The sequence below is a fragment of the Colias philodice genome, chromosome 27 (assembly GCF_061535455.1).
Source record: "Colias philodice isolate Cphi_HAF_F1 chromosome 27, ilColPhil1 Martin Lab GWU primary, whole genome shotgun sequence".
Taxonomy (NCBI): domain Eukaryota; kingdom Metazoa; phylum Arthropoda; class Insecta; order Lepidoptera; family Pieridae; genus Colias; species Colias philodice.
Genome location: NC_143112.1, coordinates 828684 through 847657, shown reverse-complemented (window position 1 = coordinate 847657; position 18974 = coordinate 828684). Strand labels below are relative to the sequence as shown.

Here is an 18974-nt window from a genome sequence, read left to right as displayed (position 1 = left end):
CGATCCAGCCGCAAGTATACGTACACACGATCCAGCCGCAAGTATACGTACACACGATCCAGCCGCAAGTATACGTACACACGATCCAGCCGCAAGTATACGTACACACGATCCAGCCGCAAGTATACGTACACACGATCCAGCCGCAAGTATACGTACACACGATCCAGCCGCAAGTATACGTACACACGATCCAGCCGCAAGTTTACGTACACACGATCCAGCCGCAAGTATACGTACACACGATCCAGCCGCAAGTATACGTACCCATGATCCAGCCGCAAGTATACGTACACACGATCCAGCCGCAAGTATACGTACACACGATCCAGCCGCAAGTATACGTACACACGATCCAGCCGCAAGTATACGTACACACGATCCAGCCGCAAGTATACGTACACACGATCCAGCCGCAAGTATACGTACACACGATCCAGCCGCAAGTATACGTACACACGATCCAGCCGCAAGTATACGTACACACGATCCAGCCGCAAGTATACGTACCCATGATCCAGCCGCAAGTATACGTACACACGATCCAGCCGCAAGTATACGTACACACGATCCAGCCGCAAGTATACGTACCCATGATCCAGCCGCAAGTATACGTACACACGATCCAGCCGCAAGTATACGTACCCATGATCCAGCCGCAAGTATACGTACACACGATCCAGCCGCAAGTATACGTACACACGATCCAGCCGCAAGTATACGTACACACGATCCAGCCGCAAGTATACGTACACACGATCCAGCTGCAAGTATACGTACCCATGATCCAGCCGCAAGTATACGTACACACGATCCAGCCGCAAGTATACGTACCCATGATCCAGCCGCAAGTATACGTACACACGATCCAGCCGCAAGTATACGTACACACGATCCAGCCGCAAGTTAACGTACCCATGATCCAGCCGCAAGTATACGTACACACGATCCAGCCGCAAGTATACGTACACACGATCCAGCCGCAAGTATACGTACACACGATCCAGCCGCAAGTATACGTACACACGATCCAGCCGCAAGTATACGTACACACGATCCAGCCGCAAGTATACGTACACACGATCCAGCCGCAAGTATACGTACACACGATCCAGCCGCAAGTATACGTACCCACGATCCAGCCGCAAGTATACGTACACACGATCCAGCCGCAAGTATACGTACACACGATCCAGCCGCAAGTATACGTACACACGATCCAGCCGCAAGTATACGTACACACGATCCAGCCGCAAGTATACGTACACACGATCCAGCCGCAAGTATACGTACACACGATCCAGCCGCAAGTATACGTACACACGATCCAGCCGCAAGTATACGTACCCATGATCCAGCCGCAAGTATACGTACACACGATCCAGCCGCAAGTATACGTACCCATGATCCAGCGCAAGTATACGTACACACGATCCAGACGCAAGTATACGTACACACGATCCAGCCGCAAGTATACGTACACACGATCCAGCCGCAAGTATACGTACACACGATCCAGCCGCAAGTATACGTACACACGATCCAGCCGCAAGTATACGTACACACGATCCAGCCGCAAGTATACGTACCCATGATGCAGCCGCAAGTATACGTACCCATGATCCAGCCGCAAGTATACGTACACACGATCCAGCCGCAAGTATACGTACACACGATCCAGCCGCAAGTATACGTACCCATGATCCAGCCGCAAGTATACGTACCCATGATCCAGCCGCAAGTATACGTACACACGATCCAGCCGCAAGTATACGTACCCATGATCCAGCCGCAAGTATACGTACACACGATCCAGCCGCAAGTATACGTACCCATGATCTAGCCGCAAGTATACGTACCCATGATCCAGCCGCAAGTATACGTACACACGATCCAGCCGCAAGTATACGTACCCATGATCCAGCCGCAAGTATACGTACCCATGATCCAGCCGCAAGTATACATACCCATGATCCAGCCGCAAGTATACGTACACACGATCCAGCCGCAAGTATACGTACACACGATCCAGCCGCAAGTATACGTACACACGATCCAGCCGCAAGTATACGTACACACGATCCAGCCGCAAGTATACGTACACACGATCCAGCCGCAAGTATACGTACACACGATCCAGCCGCAAGTATACGTACACACGATCCAGCCGCAAGTATACGTACCCACGATCCAGCCGCAAGTATACGTACACACCATCCAGCCGCAAGTATACGTACACACGATCCAGCCGCAAGTATACGTACACACGATCCAGCCGCAAGTATACGTACACACGATCCAGCCGCAAGTATACGTACACACGATCCAGCCGCAAGTATACGTACACACGATCCAGCCGCAAGTATACGTACACACGATCCAGCCGCAAGTATACGTACCCATGATCCAGCCGCAAGTATACGTACACACGATCCAGCCGCAAGTATACGTACCCATGATCCAGCGCAAGTATACGTACACACGATCCAGACGCAAGTATACGTACACACGATCCAGCCGCAAGTATACGTACACACGATCCAGCCGCAAGTATACGTACACACGATCCAGCCGCAAGTATACGTACACACGATCCAGCCGCAAGTATACGTACACACGATCCAGCCGCAAGTATACGTACCCATGATGCAGCCGCAAGTATACGTACCCATGATCCAGCCGCAAGTATACGTACACACGATCCAGCCGCAAGTATACGTACACACGATCCAGCCGCAAGTATACGTACCCATGATCCAGCCGCAAGTATACGTACCCATGATCCAGCCGCAAGTATACGTACACACGATCCAGCCGCAAGTATACGTTCCCATGATCCAGCCGCAAGTATACGTACACACGATCCAGCCGCAAGTATACGTACCCATGATCTAGCCGCAAGTATACGTACCCATGATCCAGCCGCAAGTATACGTACACACGATCCAGCCGCAAGTATACGTACCCATGATCCAGCCGCAAGTATACGTACCCATGATCCAGCCGCAAGTATACATACCCATGATCCAGCCGCAAGTATACGTACACACGATCCAGCCGCAAGTATACGTACCCATGATCCAGCCGCAAGTATACGTACACACGATCCAGCCGCAAGTATACGTACCCATGATCCAGCCGCAAGTATACGTACACACGATCCAGCCGCAAGTATACGTACCCATGATCCAGCCGCAAGTATACGTACCCATGATCCAGCCGCAAGTATACATACCCATGATCCAGCCGCAAGTATACGTACACACGATCCAGCCGCAAGTATACGTACCCATGATCCATCCGCAAGTATACGTACACACGATCCAGCCGCAAGTATACGTACCCATGATCCAGCCGCAAGTATACGTACACACGATCCAGCCGCAAGTATACGTACACACGATCCAGCCGCAAGTATACGTACACATGATCCAGCCGCAAGTATACGTACCCATGATCCAGCCGCAAGTATACGTACACACGATCCAGCCGCAAGTATACGTACACACGATCCAGCCGCAAGTATACGTACCCATGATCCAGCCGCAAGTATACGTACCCATGATCCAGCCGCAAGTATACGTACACACGATCCAGCCGCAAGTATACGTACCCATGATCCAGCCGCAAGTATACGTACCCATGATCCAGCCGCAAGTATACGTACCCATGATCCAGCCGCAAGTATACGTACACACGATCCAGCCGCAAGTATACGTACCCATGATCCAGCCGCAAGTATACGTACCCATGATCCAGCCGCAAGTATACGTACCCATGATCCAGCCGCAAGTATACGTACCCATGATCCAGCCGCAAGTATACGTACCCATGATCCAGCCGCAAGTATACGTACCCATGATCCAGCCGCAAGTATACGTACACACGATCCAGCCGCAAGTATACGTACCCATGATCCAGCCGCAAGTATACGTACACACGATCCAGCCGCAAGTATACGTACACACGATCCAGCCGCAAGTATACGTACACACGATCCAGCCGCAAGTATACGTACCCATGATCCAGCCGCAAGTATACGTACACACGATCCAGCCGCAAGTATACGTACCCATGATCCAGCCGCAAGTATACGTACACACGATCCAGCCGCAAGTATACGTACCCATGATCCAGCCGCAAGTATACGTACCCATGATCCAGCCGCAAGTATACGTACACACGATCCAGCCGCAAGTATACGTACCCATGATCCAGCCGCAAGTATACGTACCCATGATCCAGCCGCAAGTATACGTACCCATGATCCAGCCGCAAGTATACGTACACACGATCCAGCCGCAAGTATACGTACACACGATCCAGCCGCAAGTATACGTACACACGATCCAGCCGCAAGTATACGTACCCATGATCCAGCCGCAAGTATACGTACACACGATCCAGCCGCAAGTATACGTACCCATGATCCAGCCGCAAGTATACGTACACACGATCCAGCCGCAAGTATACGTACCCATGATCCAGCCGCAAGTATACGTACCCATGATCCAGCCGCAAGTATACGTACACACGATCCAGCCGCAAGTATACGTACCCATGATCCAGCCGCAAGTATACGTACCCATGATCCAGCCGCAAGTATACGTACCCATGATCCAGCCGCAAGTATACGTACACACGATCCAGCCGCAAGTATACGTACCCATGATCCAGCCGCAAGTATACGTACCCATGATCCAGCCGCAAGTATACGTACACACGATCCAGCCGCAAGTATACGTACCCATGATCCAGCCGCAAGTATACGTACACACGATCCAGCCGCAAGTATACGTACACACGATCCAGCCGCAAGTATACGTACACACGATCCAGCCGCAAGTATACGTACCCATGATCCAGCCGCAAGTATACGTACACACGATCCAGCCGCAAGTATACGTACCCATGATCCAGCCGCAAGTATACGTACACACGATCCAGCCGCAAGTATACGTACCCATGATCCAGCCGCAAGTATACGTACCCATGATCCAGCCGCAAGTATACGTACACACGATCCAGCCGCAAGTATACGTACCCATGATCCAGCCGCAAGTATACGTACACACGATCCAGCTGCATTGCTCCGCTCCTGTTGGTCGTAGCGTGATGATATATAGCCTATAGCCTTCCTCGATAAATGGGCTATCGAACACCGAAAGAATTTTTCTAATCGGACCAGTAGTTCCTGAGATTAGCGCGTTCAAACAAACTCTTCAGCTTTATAATATTAGTATAGATTTCTAACTAACTTCTTATTGTATTTTATCCCATACAATTTAAATTATTTATATAATTTTTCAGATTTCCGTGGGACCAGGAAAGGGTATATATGAAGCATCAATGACTTATATTGTTAAGGAAGATAGATTCGAAATCGATTCCAGAGATATTTCCAGGACAAATGCGTGAGTTTTTATATTATTTTTATTATTTACTAGATTTGAGCCCGCGGCTTCGTCCGCGTTTTCAAAGGGAAACCCGCATAGTTCCCGTTCCCGTGGGATTTCCGGGATAAAACCTATCCTATGTGTTAATCTAAGTTACCCTCTATATGTGTGCTTAATTTCATTGTAATCGGTTCAGTAGTATTTGCGTGAAAGAGTAACAAACAAACGCACATCCTCACAAACTTTCGCATTTATAATATTAGTAGGACACTGATTTCAATATTTTTTTGCATATGCAGAGAAATATAAATGGTTTTGTGGCATCAAAAGATATTACAGTTAATTTATTTCGGCAAAAAAATTAAAAAGCATATACCTAATTATTTGGTTGTTCGTTTTTTTTTATAGAAAAAGTGATAATATTTTTAAAATTTTACCACAATTAATATTTATTTTATTTTAAATAATTTATCACAACGACTTTTTTGTAAAAACTACAAAGCATACTTACACTCGAAACATTACCTGCCCTTCAGCGCAATTGTTAAAAAATATATCTCAAAAACAGTAATTCTCTTGTGCAATCAATTAAATACCAAAAACACTTACTAATATGTATTTTTGTGTATAAATAAGTAAATAATATGTTTGATTTACTGGAATCAGCTAGAAATAATTTTCAAAATAATAAACAGCAATCGGTTGCAGCGCTGATACATGTAAATATGGCCCTTATGCGTCGCAACGACAATTGATGACGTCACAGCGCAGTAGTTTACTATGCAAACATAGTTTTTCAGTTAATTATTGTAAAAATTGTCAAAATTAAATATTTTTTTTTGTAATTGATAGAGCAAATCGGGAGCAATTAAAAAAAAAAATGTATGAAAAGTGAATATTTTTCATTCTATAGGGAAATCAAGTTTTCAGTAGTTGGATTAAAAAAAAAAATTATAAATAAACTAATAATTATAGAAGTGGAGCAATTACTGATTCTGATGGAACATTTAAGGAGCCATTTTTTGAGATATTAATAATAAAAAAAACTTTGTTTGTTTTTAATAATTTTTTGCTATTCCAGATATAACAACGAGCCGAGCTGTATTAGCGCAACGCATCCACACCTCAATATGTATTGTTACTGTAGAGATTATAGTTAGAAATTATATTATTTATCATTTGTATAGCATTTGTAATTAAAAAGAGCGTGTGTACTGAGCACACGTGTCAGAAGTGAAACTTCTTTGGCAAAGATACCAAAATTATCGAATTGATATAACGTGACGGTATTGCCAGGAAATTTTACTCTCAACGCCTAAAGAAGTTTCACTTAAAAAATCTAGTTATTAATAATATCAAAATTACATTAAATTACATATTATTATATAATAAGTGTAAATATCAAAACATATTTATGTAATAATATGTAACATATTATATTAGTTATTTTTTATTATTTATATAATTTAAGAAATACAGTTAAATAGATATTTATTATTTAATATACCTACAAATTTAATTTTTTATTTTATTTATTTTTATTTTATTGAGATTAACATGTGAATTATTCCAAAAATAATAATTAGATTTATATTTTTGTATATATATATATATATATATATATATATATATATATATATATATTATTAATTTTAATTAATATGACAGTTTTTAGCTTTATGCTGTAAAGTGTAAAATAGTTGTAAAAAAAATTGCATAATGAAAATCTATCAAAATTGGAACAGCAGTTGCGTTTAAAAATGGGACATACATTTAAAATTAGTTAAATAAGTTACAAAGTATTTATTTTACGCTAGATCTTTTTAAATCAAGCTATAATATTATTATGTTGTCTTTTTATATGTATTTTATGTTTTGTATGTGTAGTGTATTTTTTAACGGGTTTAAATCGCGATTTACTTCATCAAGTATATTATATTATATACCAACGTTTCTAAGATCCGTGAAAAAATCGTGTTTTTAATTATAATTATTAAAAAAATTAAATTTTCCTGTATACGATCTCAAGATATTTGAAATTTATTTTTATACTCTTTTATGGAGTTTCATAACTTCTATTATATATTATTACATATGTTCTGTTTAGCTTATCTGTCAGTTAAAATTAATAATTGTATGAAAATGTATTTATCTGTCAGTTAAAATGACAAAATGTATGAAAATGTACGTCATAAAGTGCTGGATAGGCTAACAGCGACTTAATCAGCTAGTCGTGAAACTGACGGTTAAAAATTGTATCTTTTAAAACATTGTATTTTGATTTCGAATGGAAATGGAATGGTTGAATCAAATGCAAAAGTTTAATTTAACTCGGTTTATTAGTTCCTGAGATTGTCATGTGTAAGCAAAATTCAATGCAATTTGTTTTTTTTTATATTTATCAATTCATACGCTCGAGATTATAAAATCCTATTTACACGACTGAAAAAAGTGAGTAATGTTTAATTTTATGTAACTATGTATGTGAGTTTATACAACCAAATAACTTCAAAAAGGATGGAAAGATTTTGATGTATTGTATAATTAGTATTTTTTCTAATGCAATAGATTAAGTTATATCTATAAAAAAGATCTTTTTTGTATTAATAACTTATTTTAAATATTTTAGTTTTATCGTATTTATTTATCTATCAAAAACGGCTTCACTCATATTGATGAGATTTTTGTATAAATACGGGCTTAGAATTTTGTTTGTATAATATGTACTACCTAATAGACTTAGAAAAAAATTCAGCCAAGTTCTAATATGATAGAAATATCAAATAATCTATTCAAAAGAAAATAAAGGCCATCATGTTTTTTTTATTTTAAGAATTGTATTAGGTTGATAAATGTTATAAAATTTGTCAAGCCGTTTCCGAGTTTGTTCAAAACGCTGTGACACGATTATTTTTATTAATAGTTTTTGTACATACATAATTAATTTAGTTAAAACAACTTAAAAGTCTAAAACTCAAACTCAAATTCAATTAGACTTCTTCGAAAAGCAATTTTGTATTTTTTTTATATTTTTACATATTTTTAACATTTACCACCGATCCGGAAAGCAGTATCCATGGAGAAGAACCGGCAAGAACTCCGTAGTTGCTCTTTTTTGGTCTTATAAGATACTAGCTTTCCACCCGCAGCTTCGCCCGCGCAGTTAAAGAATAACCCGCATAGTTCCCGTTCCCGTGGGATTTCCGGGATAAAACCTATCCTATTTCCCGGGATAAAAAGTAGCCTATGTCCTTTCTCGGATATCAAAATATCTCTATACCAAATTTCATGCAAATTGGTTCAGTAGTTAAGGCGTGATTGAGTAACAGACAGACAGAGTTACTTTCGCATTTATAATATTAGTATGGATTAAAATATCAGTGGCCCTTATTTTCTTTCGATTAGATATCGTGTAGTATCTATAGATTAAAACCTACCGGAAAATTAAAAATGTCACAAAAGTTTTTAACTATCAATAAATTTTTGTAAAGTTTTTTCTGGTTGAGCACCAAATATTATACTAGTCAGTACAATGCGAATTTTGTGCTTTGTATATATGTAATAAAATAAATAAATAAATACCTAATAATATTATGATGTTTTATTTTAATAAATCAAATTTCATCAAAATACATCGAGCCGTTATGTGATTTATCAAAATTTTCAAGAGATTTCCTCTGAGGAGTTTGAAATGAGCCTCATTTTAAAGTTGTCTCATTTTCGCTTACGATAGTTGAATCATGCCATCTCACTTTGACGACTAATCGTGTGTGCGGTGTGCCTTGTTTGAAGATCGATTGTTGAGTTGGTAACATATCTACAGTTTTTTAGTTTTAACTAATCTGTACTAATATTATAAAGCCGAAGAGTTTGTTTGTCTGTTTGAACGCGCTAATCTCAGGAACTACTGGTTTGATTTGAAAAAAATTTTTCGGTGTTAGATAGCTCATTTATCGAGGAAGGCTATAGGGCATAGGCTATATCATCACACTAAGAACAACAGGAGCGGAGTCACGCGGGTGAAACCGCGGGGAACAGCTAATAAAACAAATAAACGAATTTTGCAGTTATTTGAAAATATTATCGACTGTTGAATGACTGACTGACTGAAGAATAAAATAAAACAAGAAGTTTCCGTCAATAATATGTATTTCATAAGGAAATGAATCTAAACTTGTTTTCCTGTTTTTGATTCAGTTTCCTGTCCCATTTTGTTATTAATAGGTACGTCTTTGTATTAAGGGGAAAACTGGGTCAGATTATAAAGTTGGTTACGCATATAAATATGAGAATGTAGAAGATACATAAAAAGCGTGTGTGCCTAGCACACGTGTCAGAAGTGAAACTTCTTTAGCAAGATTCAAAGATACCATATCGCCTCACTCCATGACATGTCGGTATTGCAATGACGCGACCTTGAAATTTTACTCTCAACGCGCCTAAATAAATTACACTTCGAAAAAATATTACTTTCATCTCCGAACCTAAAGTGCGCGAACGAAGCCGAGGTGTTACCTACTATATATACTAGTATTATAATATTTATACGCCTTTAAATAATATATCCGCTTACGTACTGTGGTATCTATACTAATATTATAAAGCTGAAGAGTTTGTTTGTTTGTTTGTTTGAACGCGCTAATCTCGGGAACTACTGGTCCGATTTGAAAAATTCTTTCGGTGTTAGATAGCCCATTTATCGAGGAAGGTTAAAGGCTATATATCATCACGCTACGACCAACAGGGGTGGAGCCACGGGGGTGAAACCGCGCGGAGCAGCTAGTATATGATAAGAATAGCTTATATTATTACTTGAGTAACAAACATTGAGGTATTATTACTACGTATAGAGAGGACACGAACAAAATCTGTGCGACAAGCGCGGCGGCCGCGGCGCGGCGCGGGGCGTCTAGTTAGTCATAGATTAAGCGATGAGAGTCTGTGACGTTTGCCTCTAACTCGTGTTACAAAGAGTGTAGTAGCGATGCCCTCTCTAGTACGTAGAACATAGTAACTCAATGGTAAGAAATATTAAATTATCCTTATTAATGTATCTAACTTCAAATTGGTATATAAAGGTTTAAGTTGTATTCAAATGAGGATTTGAGCTTAAATATGAAGGTAAGTGTAATTACGTCTTAATAATATAAGGGCCATATTCACTGTTTCGTAATTTTTTTCCTTTGTTTCATAAATAACCTTTGTTTCATAAATTTTATGGGTATTATGTTATTCTGCTATTATTTTATATGGAACTAGTGGTCCACCCCGGCTTCGCTCGTGGTACATATTTCGCAATAAAAGATAGCCTATGTCCTTTCTCGGGTATCAAAATATCTCCATACCAAATTTCATGCAAATTGGTTCAGTAGTTTAGGCGTGATTGAGTAACAGACAGACAGAGTTACTTTCGCATTTATAATATTAGTATGGATTACAATAATAGTAGATGTCGTTATTAAATAGTTTATTAATGTTATTCTTGTAAATTCAAATTCAAATTACATTTATTTTACAAATTAAAAATAGAATGTTAAATCAATTTAAATTATTATGTGTTTGATTTCCAGTTACTTATTATTTTCGTTGCAATTGCTATTGCATCTGTATATGGAAAACCTCAATATAATGGGTAAGTGAGTAGAATATATTATGTACCTACCTAATTATTATGAATAATAATTATTCTTTGTTCATTTCTTTGTGTTTACAATAAAACATTTTAATTTTTTACGAATTATACAGGATACCTACCTTATCTTAAATATCTATAGGAATCCTTTGTAATCAGAATTCATATCTATGAAAAGCATGTATCATAATATTTCTTAAATCCTATTTATATTTTTAGATATCCTGTTAACGGTGCTGCCTCGGTATGTTTTTATTAAATAAGTACATATTGATGGTTAAATTTTACATTAAAATTGCTTTCTCTTTAATATTAATAATTTAATTTGACAGGACAACAACTACCTCTATAAATACATGGTAAAACAAGAGCCAGTAGGTCCCAATTTTGGGCAACGCGAGTCGCGAATCGGCAATCGTGTTGTTGGCATGTACTATGTGCTGCTGCCTGATGGACGGATTCAGGTAATAAATAATTACTAGCTGGCATAAAAATCACTTCATAGCATAAAACCATGTCGCTTTCTCTGCCCCTATGTATGTTTAAATCTTCAAAACTACGCAACAGATTTTGATGCGGATTTTTTAATAGATAGAGTGATTCAAGAGGAATGTTAATAATTAAAATAAATACAATTTATTAGGTTTTATTCTGTTTAGACACAGCGGGCAGAGCGCGGGTGGAAAGCTAGAAAATTATATAATAAAACCTTCCTAGGGAATTACTCTATATAATGAAAAAAATTGAATCAAAATTCGTTGCGTAGTTTTAAAGATCTAAGCATACATACATACAGACAGGATAGTCTATACGGGAAGCGGTTTGCTTTAAATTGTAGTGATTAAAATATGGAAAAATTCCTTTCTTTTTAACACGCTTCATTTAAAATCTATTATTTTATATTTTTCAGAAGGTGGATTATGTAGCAGATGAAAACGGCTACAGACCTACAGTTTCCTATCTACTACCCAACTAGAATCCATCATTATTGATCTAGCCAATTTCAAATGAACTATGTTAATTATGATATATTTAGAAGATATTTTGTTGTTAACTTATGATATGTTTATAAATGATTTAATAGAGATACCTCTAGTTCCAATTTTTTTGCCTTTTTCAGTTTTCTTATTGTAACCATTCGTAACTTAACTATGTCAAAGTAAAATATTGAATTGCAAGAAAATATTTAATTCATAATTTTGATCAACGGAAATATATTATAATGTGAAGCTATGTCTTAAATAAATGTTATTTTTATACATGCATGTTTTATTTTAATTGCTTATAAATCTTATAATAGTTTTTATAAAAGGATTTTTTGCAATGTTTTCTTTTTATTACAAGCTCCATGGGACAATACAATTGAAAAGAAACAAATAAATATACAAAAGCAAAGTTTATTAAAGTAACCATTAAAAATAAAACTGTACAAGCCTTAGAGAAAGATAGATTTGGCAAAACTGGCCATTTCGTAAATTTAAGATTTACGACAAACTTTTAGTTCTAAAAACAACAACATAAAGTTGAAACACAAGTGAAACTTTACATAAAAAGTATGTTTTTTATATTATAACGATTCATTTCTCCCAATTTTAAGAAAAAAAATTGGATTATTAATATTCTTAACTATTACTTTATGAACTGAAAGTTTGTCGAAACCTGCATTTTACATAAAATATCTTAACCTTAATAAAAACATCAAAATCCGTTTATCATAGCCTCAGTCGTTTGTTAACAACGATACAATACATTACAATTAAAAAACGTAAAAAACCAATAGCATTTTATACAAATTATATATGTACATATTTCTACATAATATTTTTAACAATTCCTAATTCTTCATTTATATTACTAAAAATAATAGGTGGTATTCGTTCAAAAATCTAACCATTTCACTTTAAAAATCAATCAAAATCACAATAATAAATTCCTTAAAAACTCCAGAGAGATCAATTTATACACTAGCATTTTTTAAAGTGAATTTCAGAATATTTAGTACTGGTAACCCCCTTGAGCTTTCTGGTTGTAACCCCCCGCCTGCGCGTTTCTGTTGTAACCCCCGACCCCTAAACCGGTGTCTTCGTAGGAAATTTTCGGTCTGTAACCGTTTTGGTCTGCTTCGTACTCGACAGTCTGGAAATTAATTAGAAATCATAAACTCAAAATGAAAATCTTCAATTCGCATAATTTTTGACATATGAATAGCTATTTTTTGAAACTTCCGAACATTCGGTGTGTCGCTTCTATATATTTCTTTTGCTTTTATTAAAATTCTTTATATAAAATGTTGATGAACATTAAAATTAATGATTCTGAGAGTAGAGCATAGAGAAACTATCCAGGCTTCAATTATAATATTCTTTTAACTGCTTAAATAAATATATCAAAAACATACTTGTTTCCTGCCGTCAGGTAACAGCACATAGTATAAGCCCTCGGCTCTGTCTCCTTGACGAGATTCGCGGTGACCGAAGTCGTTGCCGGAAGGTTCGTCTTTCACCATGTATTCGAAACTGTAGTTTGCAGGCTCCTAATATAAATTATAAGATAATTTCGTGAAAAGTTCAGTTATATTTACTACGCTTAATGTTGTCTGCTGTCGCTAACATACGAAACACAAATACCTTCGTATTTGTGTATTGAAGAAGAAATTTTTAATAGTTTTGTTGGATGATTCAGAAGTAATATTAAATAAAGTGAACCCTTATTGACGAAGCTGTTGTGATCCTTTCATTAGTATGGCAGAAATAATATTTTTATATCTATTAATATCTATTGAAAAGTATAGCAGGCTGTTGAGCATTTATTAACATAGAGCGAGGTATAAGTAAATAGGAAATGATTCCGTTTTAAGAATCATACGTAAATGAATGATATAAATATAATAAATATGATATGAATAAATAGAGCATCCTTACCCCAGAGCTTCCATCATCGTAGTTGTATCCGCCTTGCGTGGGAGGAAGGTACTGACGGTTTTGGTTTCTGTTGTAGCCGTTGTTGGCGCCATTGCCATTCTGAGAGTATTGACGGTTACCACCTGTATTACCACAGTTAGGTTAAATGTAGAAAATATAAATTTATTCCGATGAATACCTAAATCGCATCATGCTCGATACTACAAATAAATAAATAGACATGAAAAAGTAAAAACACTGAAAATACGATGTAATAAAATATGCAATTATTGTATTTCTACCGATCCTTGATAAGCGAAGGTACTAAGTTTGAATTAAATCTGTCCGTTTCAAGTTGGTCGAAATCAAGTTTAAAGGAGACAGTAACATACAAACACAAACATACAGGTGAAACTTATAAAAGTGTGTTAAAAATAATGCATTATTCTGACTTATTATACGAGAATTTACATTAATATTCATGGTTTCGATTAAATGTAGTAAAAAGAATTAAAACATTACCTCTACCAAATCCAGGAACGCCGTATTCTCGCGAAGGGGTCACGAACTGAACTCCGAAGTCAGAAGAACCAAACCCATTAGGGGTTCCATACTGAGCAGACGGTTGCGATAGGCGTGCACTTTGCGGCGGTAAGTATTGGTTAGTCAGACTCTGCGATGGGGGTCCATATTGATTAGAAGGTATCTGGTTTGGGGGTCCATATTGGTTAGATGGTATCTGGTTTGGGGGTCCGTATTCTGAGGAGGGGCGACGGGACGGCGCGTTGTATGTGCTTGACGGACGATTTCTACAAAAAATATATAATTTGTTATTTTATTGTTTAAGAAATGGATAGGTAACTTATTTTTAACATTACTGTAATCAGTGTGAGCTTTTGTTTCTCTGTGTAAGTATATTTTGTTGAAATTTGAATTTAATAAAATACCTATAAGATAGAAATAATGAAGATATTTGCTTCTTAGGTAAACCTATTGTGTTAACAAAAACATGTTTTTCAACATTAGGTGACTAGGTATTACATTATGATTGAAAAATAATAATTTTTACCTGAAAATAGCATCTGTCTGTCTCTGTCCTCCAAAACCTGGAACGCCATAAGACTGAGAGGGAGGGAGATACCTGAAAAAATCTTTATCGTTTGTATTGTATGTATGTTTGTTTGCACCTCTAAAATAGACGATCAATGATATAATAGAATAAAAAATAGATATGTAGTTTTTTTTCAACTTTCATAATTATACCTACGTTATGTTTTTTTTATTGGTTATTAAAAAAAGGTAAAAAGACTTGTAAGTTAAATTTGTAGAGTTCAATTTTCGGATTGATGGATAAACAAATATACATAAAAAAAACATAATCACCTGTTATTAACTGGTGGTTCAGCAAATGCTGACACAGCAAATAATACACCAACCAAGAATAACTGAAAATAAGAACAAAAATGATAATATTTCTCAATTTAAATAAAAATATTTTATAGTAAATAGTAGAATTGCTGTGCACATTTCGATGAAATTTTGCTTGCAGATAGATTGTGTTGATAATAAGTTAGAAAATTATATTTACCTTCATGACTGCTTCGATCCTGATTTATCCTATTAAATAATTAAAATATTATTATTTTAATAATCAAAATTAATATTTGTAAGTATAAGCATTCATGTTTATTTGTAGGGTGCCTACACAATGACAGACAGACATTTAAAAATTAGAAATTTTATCGCATTTAACACTATTTTAAATTAAGGCTCAAGATACAAAGAAAAATAAATTATTATTGATATAATATGTAGGTATATTGCAAATTAATTAATTGAAAATACTCTTAACTTTTTTGAACTTCAAAGAATGATAGAACGTTATGCTAGGATCTAGCTTTATTAGATGACCTATGAATACTCAGAAAAAATAAAATTAGAGAAACATACTCTTTCTAACACAGGAAATTTGAAAAATAAGATAGACCTAACAAACTTAGATTTTTTTCAGTTATCTAGATTAAGTTATAACCTTACTTACTTATATTCCCAATTATTATTACCTTTAAAACGTCGAAATCACTGTATTCTGTATGTTTAAGAGATGTATGTATAAGAGATGATATTGGAATGATGATCCGATACCGTTCGGAGACTTATATACTAAATCTTAACTCGTTAGGCGTGCGTGAGCGCATCTCCTGATATATATTGTGTGAAGAATGCTCTACTTAAAATATTTTTAATATGGATAAATGAAGTATGGATATTGCATTTTTATAATGACTTGAAACTATTAATCCATACTAATATTATAAATAACTCTGTACTAAGTAACTCTGTCTGTCTGTCTGTTACTCAATCACGCCTAAACCACTGAACCAATTTGCATGAAATTTGGTATGGAGATATTTTGATATCCGAGAAAGGACATAGGATAGGTTTTATCCCGGAAATCCTATGGGAACGGGATTTTCTTTGAAAACGCGGGCGAAGCCGCGGGCGGAAGGCTAGTGTATTATAAATATTGCAATTCTATGACACTATTCTTATGGTTGGGACCTTTAGTTTCTGTGATCTGTGGTTGGAACTAAGAGTAATTTGATTTGGAATTATTATAACTTAGGCAAATACTAGAATGAATGTAATGTGCATTGGGAAATATTATTTTAATAGCCATGGACTGCAATATTACATTTTCTTTTAGTTATGTATAAAAAAAACGTTTTAACTCAGTAAAATCTAAGCCTTTGTTTGTAGGTAGAAGCCCAAAATAAAAGCAAGTTACCCTTCTTTCACTTATTAAAACCTTCAATTTAGATTATGTTACATTTTGAAAATACACTTTTTAGAAGCATTTTTCAATGGCATTATATACGATACATCGGTTCGAAAGTAATTTGCCAAGTAACAAATTTAATAATATACAAAGTAGAGTGCCTTCCACCACAATACTTTACAATCGCAAAAGCCCAAAACGGCGAAGCGTGCTCCACAAGTTTTTGACCAACATACAATTTATTATGACTAGTGATCGCCCGCGGCGCTCGCTGCTTTAATTGATTTATCAGTGTTGAGCAAGTGCGATTTATTTGTATAAAATATGTGATTGCAGGTGATTTTAATTTGTTTATTAGTCAGTTTTATTGAATTATGGCCTTATTATTGACTAGCTTTTTTTGCGTGGTTTTGTTCGGATCCTAAACTTTTAGGATAACTTTTTTTGTTAGGTATATAAATTACTAGCTATACGTCCTGGCTTTGCTCTGATTTAACTCGGAATCACTACATAGTATAAAACAAAGTCGCTTTCTCTGTCCCTATGTCCCTATGTATGCTTAAATCTTTAAAACTACGCAACGGATTTTGATGCGGTTTTTTTTAATAGATAGAGTGATTCAAAAGGAAGGTTTTAGTATATAATTTATTACGTTTTAGACAAAGCGGGTGAAGCCGCGGGCGGAAAGCTAGTAAGAAATAAAATGAAAAATGAAAAGCCCTGTGTTTCTCGATATTTTAATTGTAAAATAAATTCGATTTAGTAATTTTTGATTAAGACTGTATAATAAAAGAACAAACATAAAATCAAATCTAGTCTCTTTCAATTAATCAATATTTTTCATTTCCTTTGAACTTTTGTAGAAAAATAAGCTCTTGAATCTATACATACGGATAACATATTTTTATACTAGTTTTGCTCGCGTTTAGGTACATAAGGATAACACGGTTCCCCTTTCCGGATTAAGAACACATAAGATAACTTCATCATCATCATCAGCCCATATACGGTTCCCACTGCTGGGACACGGGCCTATGAGGGCACAGGCCATAATCCACCACGCTGGCCAAGTGCGGGCAGATGTCACATGTCATCGAACTTTTGATTCTTCGACATGTCAGTTTCCTCACGATGTTTTCCTTCACCGTTTAGTTAACTTATTTGTTTTAAATAAATTATTTTATTATTAATTTGTATAATAGAACCTGTTTGGTACAGGTTCTATTATATTGCCCAATTGCCGAACCTTAGGTACACAAATATTACTTAACAATATTGACACAATAAGCTTTTGATACTTACTAAGAATGAATGTTGGTGTGTACTTTGTACTATTATTGTACATATCTACTTTCAAAGTTAGATTAGTAGATAATAATTAGATTTAAATAATTAATCCATTGAGTATTATTTTACATTAAACTATATTATGTATACCTAATTTACGATTATATTATTTATTAAAATTATTATAGAAAATCTGTATTGTGTACCTACATGAATTTGTGGAAAAAAATTCATTATAGGCACATTAAGAATGAGCTTAGAGGGGTAAGGAGGTTGGTTCCTTAATATGGGTAAATTTGCATATAAGAACTAAGAAGGATATGAAGCTTTGAAAAAAAATCAAATTTAAAACTTAAGTTGTGGTGCTTGTTGCTTTGCACTTTTAAAAGTGCTTATGCATAGTCATTTTTTAAAGTACCACCAATTTGAAAAGTCGCTTATACCACAATATACAGATACATAGGTACAGTAGGGAAACTTCATACAAACGTTCGAAATGGCTCACGCACACAAGCAAGCATGTTTACGAGAAGCGTAAGGGTATTCTTATATCTGTCAATTGTCATAAATACCCTTACGATTCTCGTAAACACGCTTGCTTGTATGAAGTTTCCCTACTGGTTGTATCTGTATATTGTGCTTATACAGCAAATTGGCAAGAAAACCTATAACACAGTTAAACGATACATTTATCCATATTATAAATAACATAAAGGGAAAGGAGTTGCAATATGCAAATATCGATTTGGCCGGCGAGTTACAAAACCGTATCATTTGCACCGGAATCAATCATTTTGCATTCCGACAGCTTTGCATGCATGTGACCTTGCTTATTTACCATAGCTTTGCCCTGCGGTTTTACCCGCTTTGTCCGTGTGTTGTTTGTTTTACCAACTTAATCACTACATAGTTTATAACAAAGTCGCTTTCTCTGTCCCTATGTCTCTATATTTATAACTACATAACGGATTTTGATGCGG

At 36.1% G+C, this 18974-nt stretch overlaps 3 protein-coding genes and 1 long non-coding RNA gene across 6 annotated transcripts in view; 3 read left to right on the top strand and 1 right to left on the bottom strand.

The window, feature by feature from the left end:
- Positions 1-6905, top strand: part of LOC149476454 (uncharacterized) — a 29574-nt gene extending 22669 nt beyond the window's left edge. For all 3 annotated transcript variants that reach the window (XM_089711767.1, XM_089711766.1, XM_089711765.1), the window contains 2 exons: positions 5311-5414; positions 6478-6905. In XM_089711767.1, coding sequence (XP_089567893.1) covers positions 5311-5414; positions 6478-6556 — 183 coding nt within the window. In that variant the 3' untranslated portion in view covers positions 6557-6905. The remainder of the gene's footprint in view (positions 1-5310; positions 5415-6477) is intronic.
- A 73-nt stretch (positions 6906-6978) lies between these two features.
- On the top strand, positions 6979-8164 carry LOC149476453 (uncharacterized). The gene is made up of 2 exons (XR_016317826.1): positions 6979-7929; positions 7971-8164. It is a non-coding gene; the product is annotated as an uncharacterized LOC149476453 (long non-coding RNA).
- Positions 8165-10337: 2173 nt separating this feature from the next.
- LOC149476452 (pro-resilin-like) lies at positions 10338-12232 on the top strand. Its single transcript, XM_089711965.1, has 5 exons — positions 10338-10517; positions 10967-11028; positions 11248-11272; positions 11361-11492; positions 11939-12232. Exons 1-5 carry the CDS (start codon positions 10512-10514, stop codon positions 12002-12004), a joined length of 291 nt encoding a protein of 96 aa, XP_089568091.1. The 5' UTR covers positions 10338-10511; the 3' UTR covers positions 12005-12232.
- Positions 12233-12409: 177 nt separating this feature from the next.
- LOC149476451 (uncharacterized) lies at positions 12410-16016 on the bottom strand. Its single transcript, XM_089711719.1, has 8 exons — positions 15992-16016; positions 15517-15545; positions 15312-15373; positions 14998-15069; positions 14451-14737; positions 13950-14071; positions 13427-13561; positions 12410-13164 (listed from the first exon to the last, which is right to left on the bottom strand). The coding sequence occupies exons 2-8, from the start codon at positions 15520-15522 to the stop codon at positions 13024-13026; spliced, it is 825 nt and encodes a 274-aa protein (XP_089567845.1). The 5' UTR covers positions 15523-15545; positions 15992-16016; the 3' UTR covers positions 12410-13023.
- Between the last annotated feature and the right edge of the window lie 2958 nt (positions 16017-18974).

What these genes read in the sequence shown, in the direction of transcription:
- LOC149476452 (XM_089711965.1), top strand. An exon ending in GGAAAACCTCAATATAATGG is followed by an intron (nt 11,029 to 11,247) that starts GTAAGTGAGTAG and finishes TTATATTTTTAG; the next exon opens with ATATCCTGTTAACGGTGCTG. An exon ending in CTGTTAACGGTGCTGCCTCG is followed by an intron (nt 11,273 to 11,360) that starts GTATGTTTTTAT and finishes TTAATTTGACAG; the next exon opens with GACAACAACTACCTCTATAA.
- LOC149476451 (XM_089711719.1), bottom strand. An exon ending in CAGACAGATGCTATTTTCAG is followed by an intron (nt 14,738 to 14,997) that starts GTAAAAATTATT and finishes TATTTTTTGTAG; the next exon opens with AAATCGTCCGTCAAGCACAT. An exon ending in ACGATGATGGAAGCTCTGGG is followed by an intron (nt 13,562 to 13,949) that starts GTAAGGATGCTC and finishes AATTTATATTAG; the next exon opens with GAGCCTGCAAACTACAGTTT.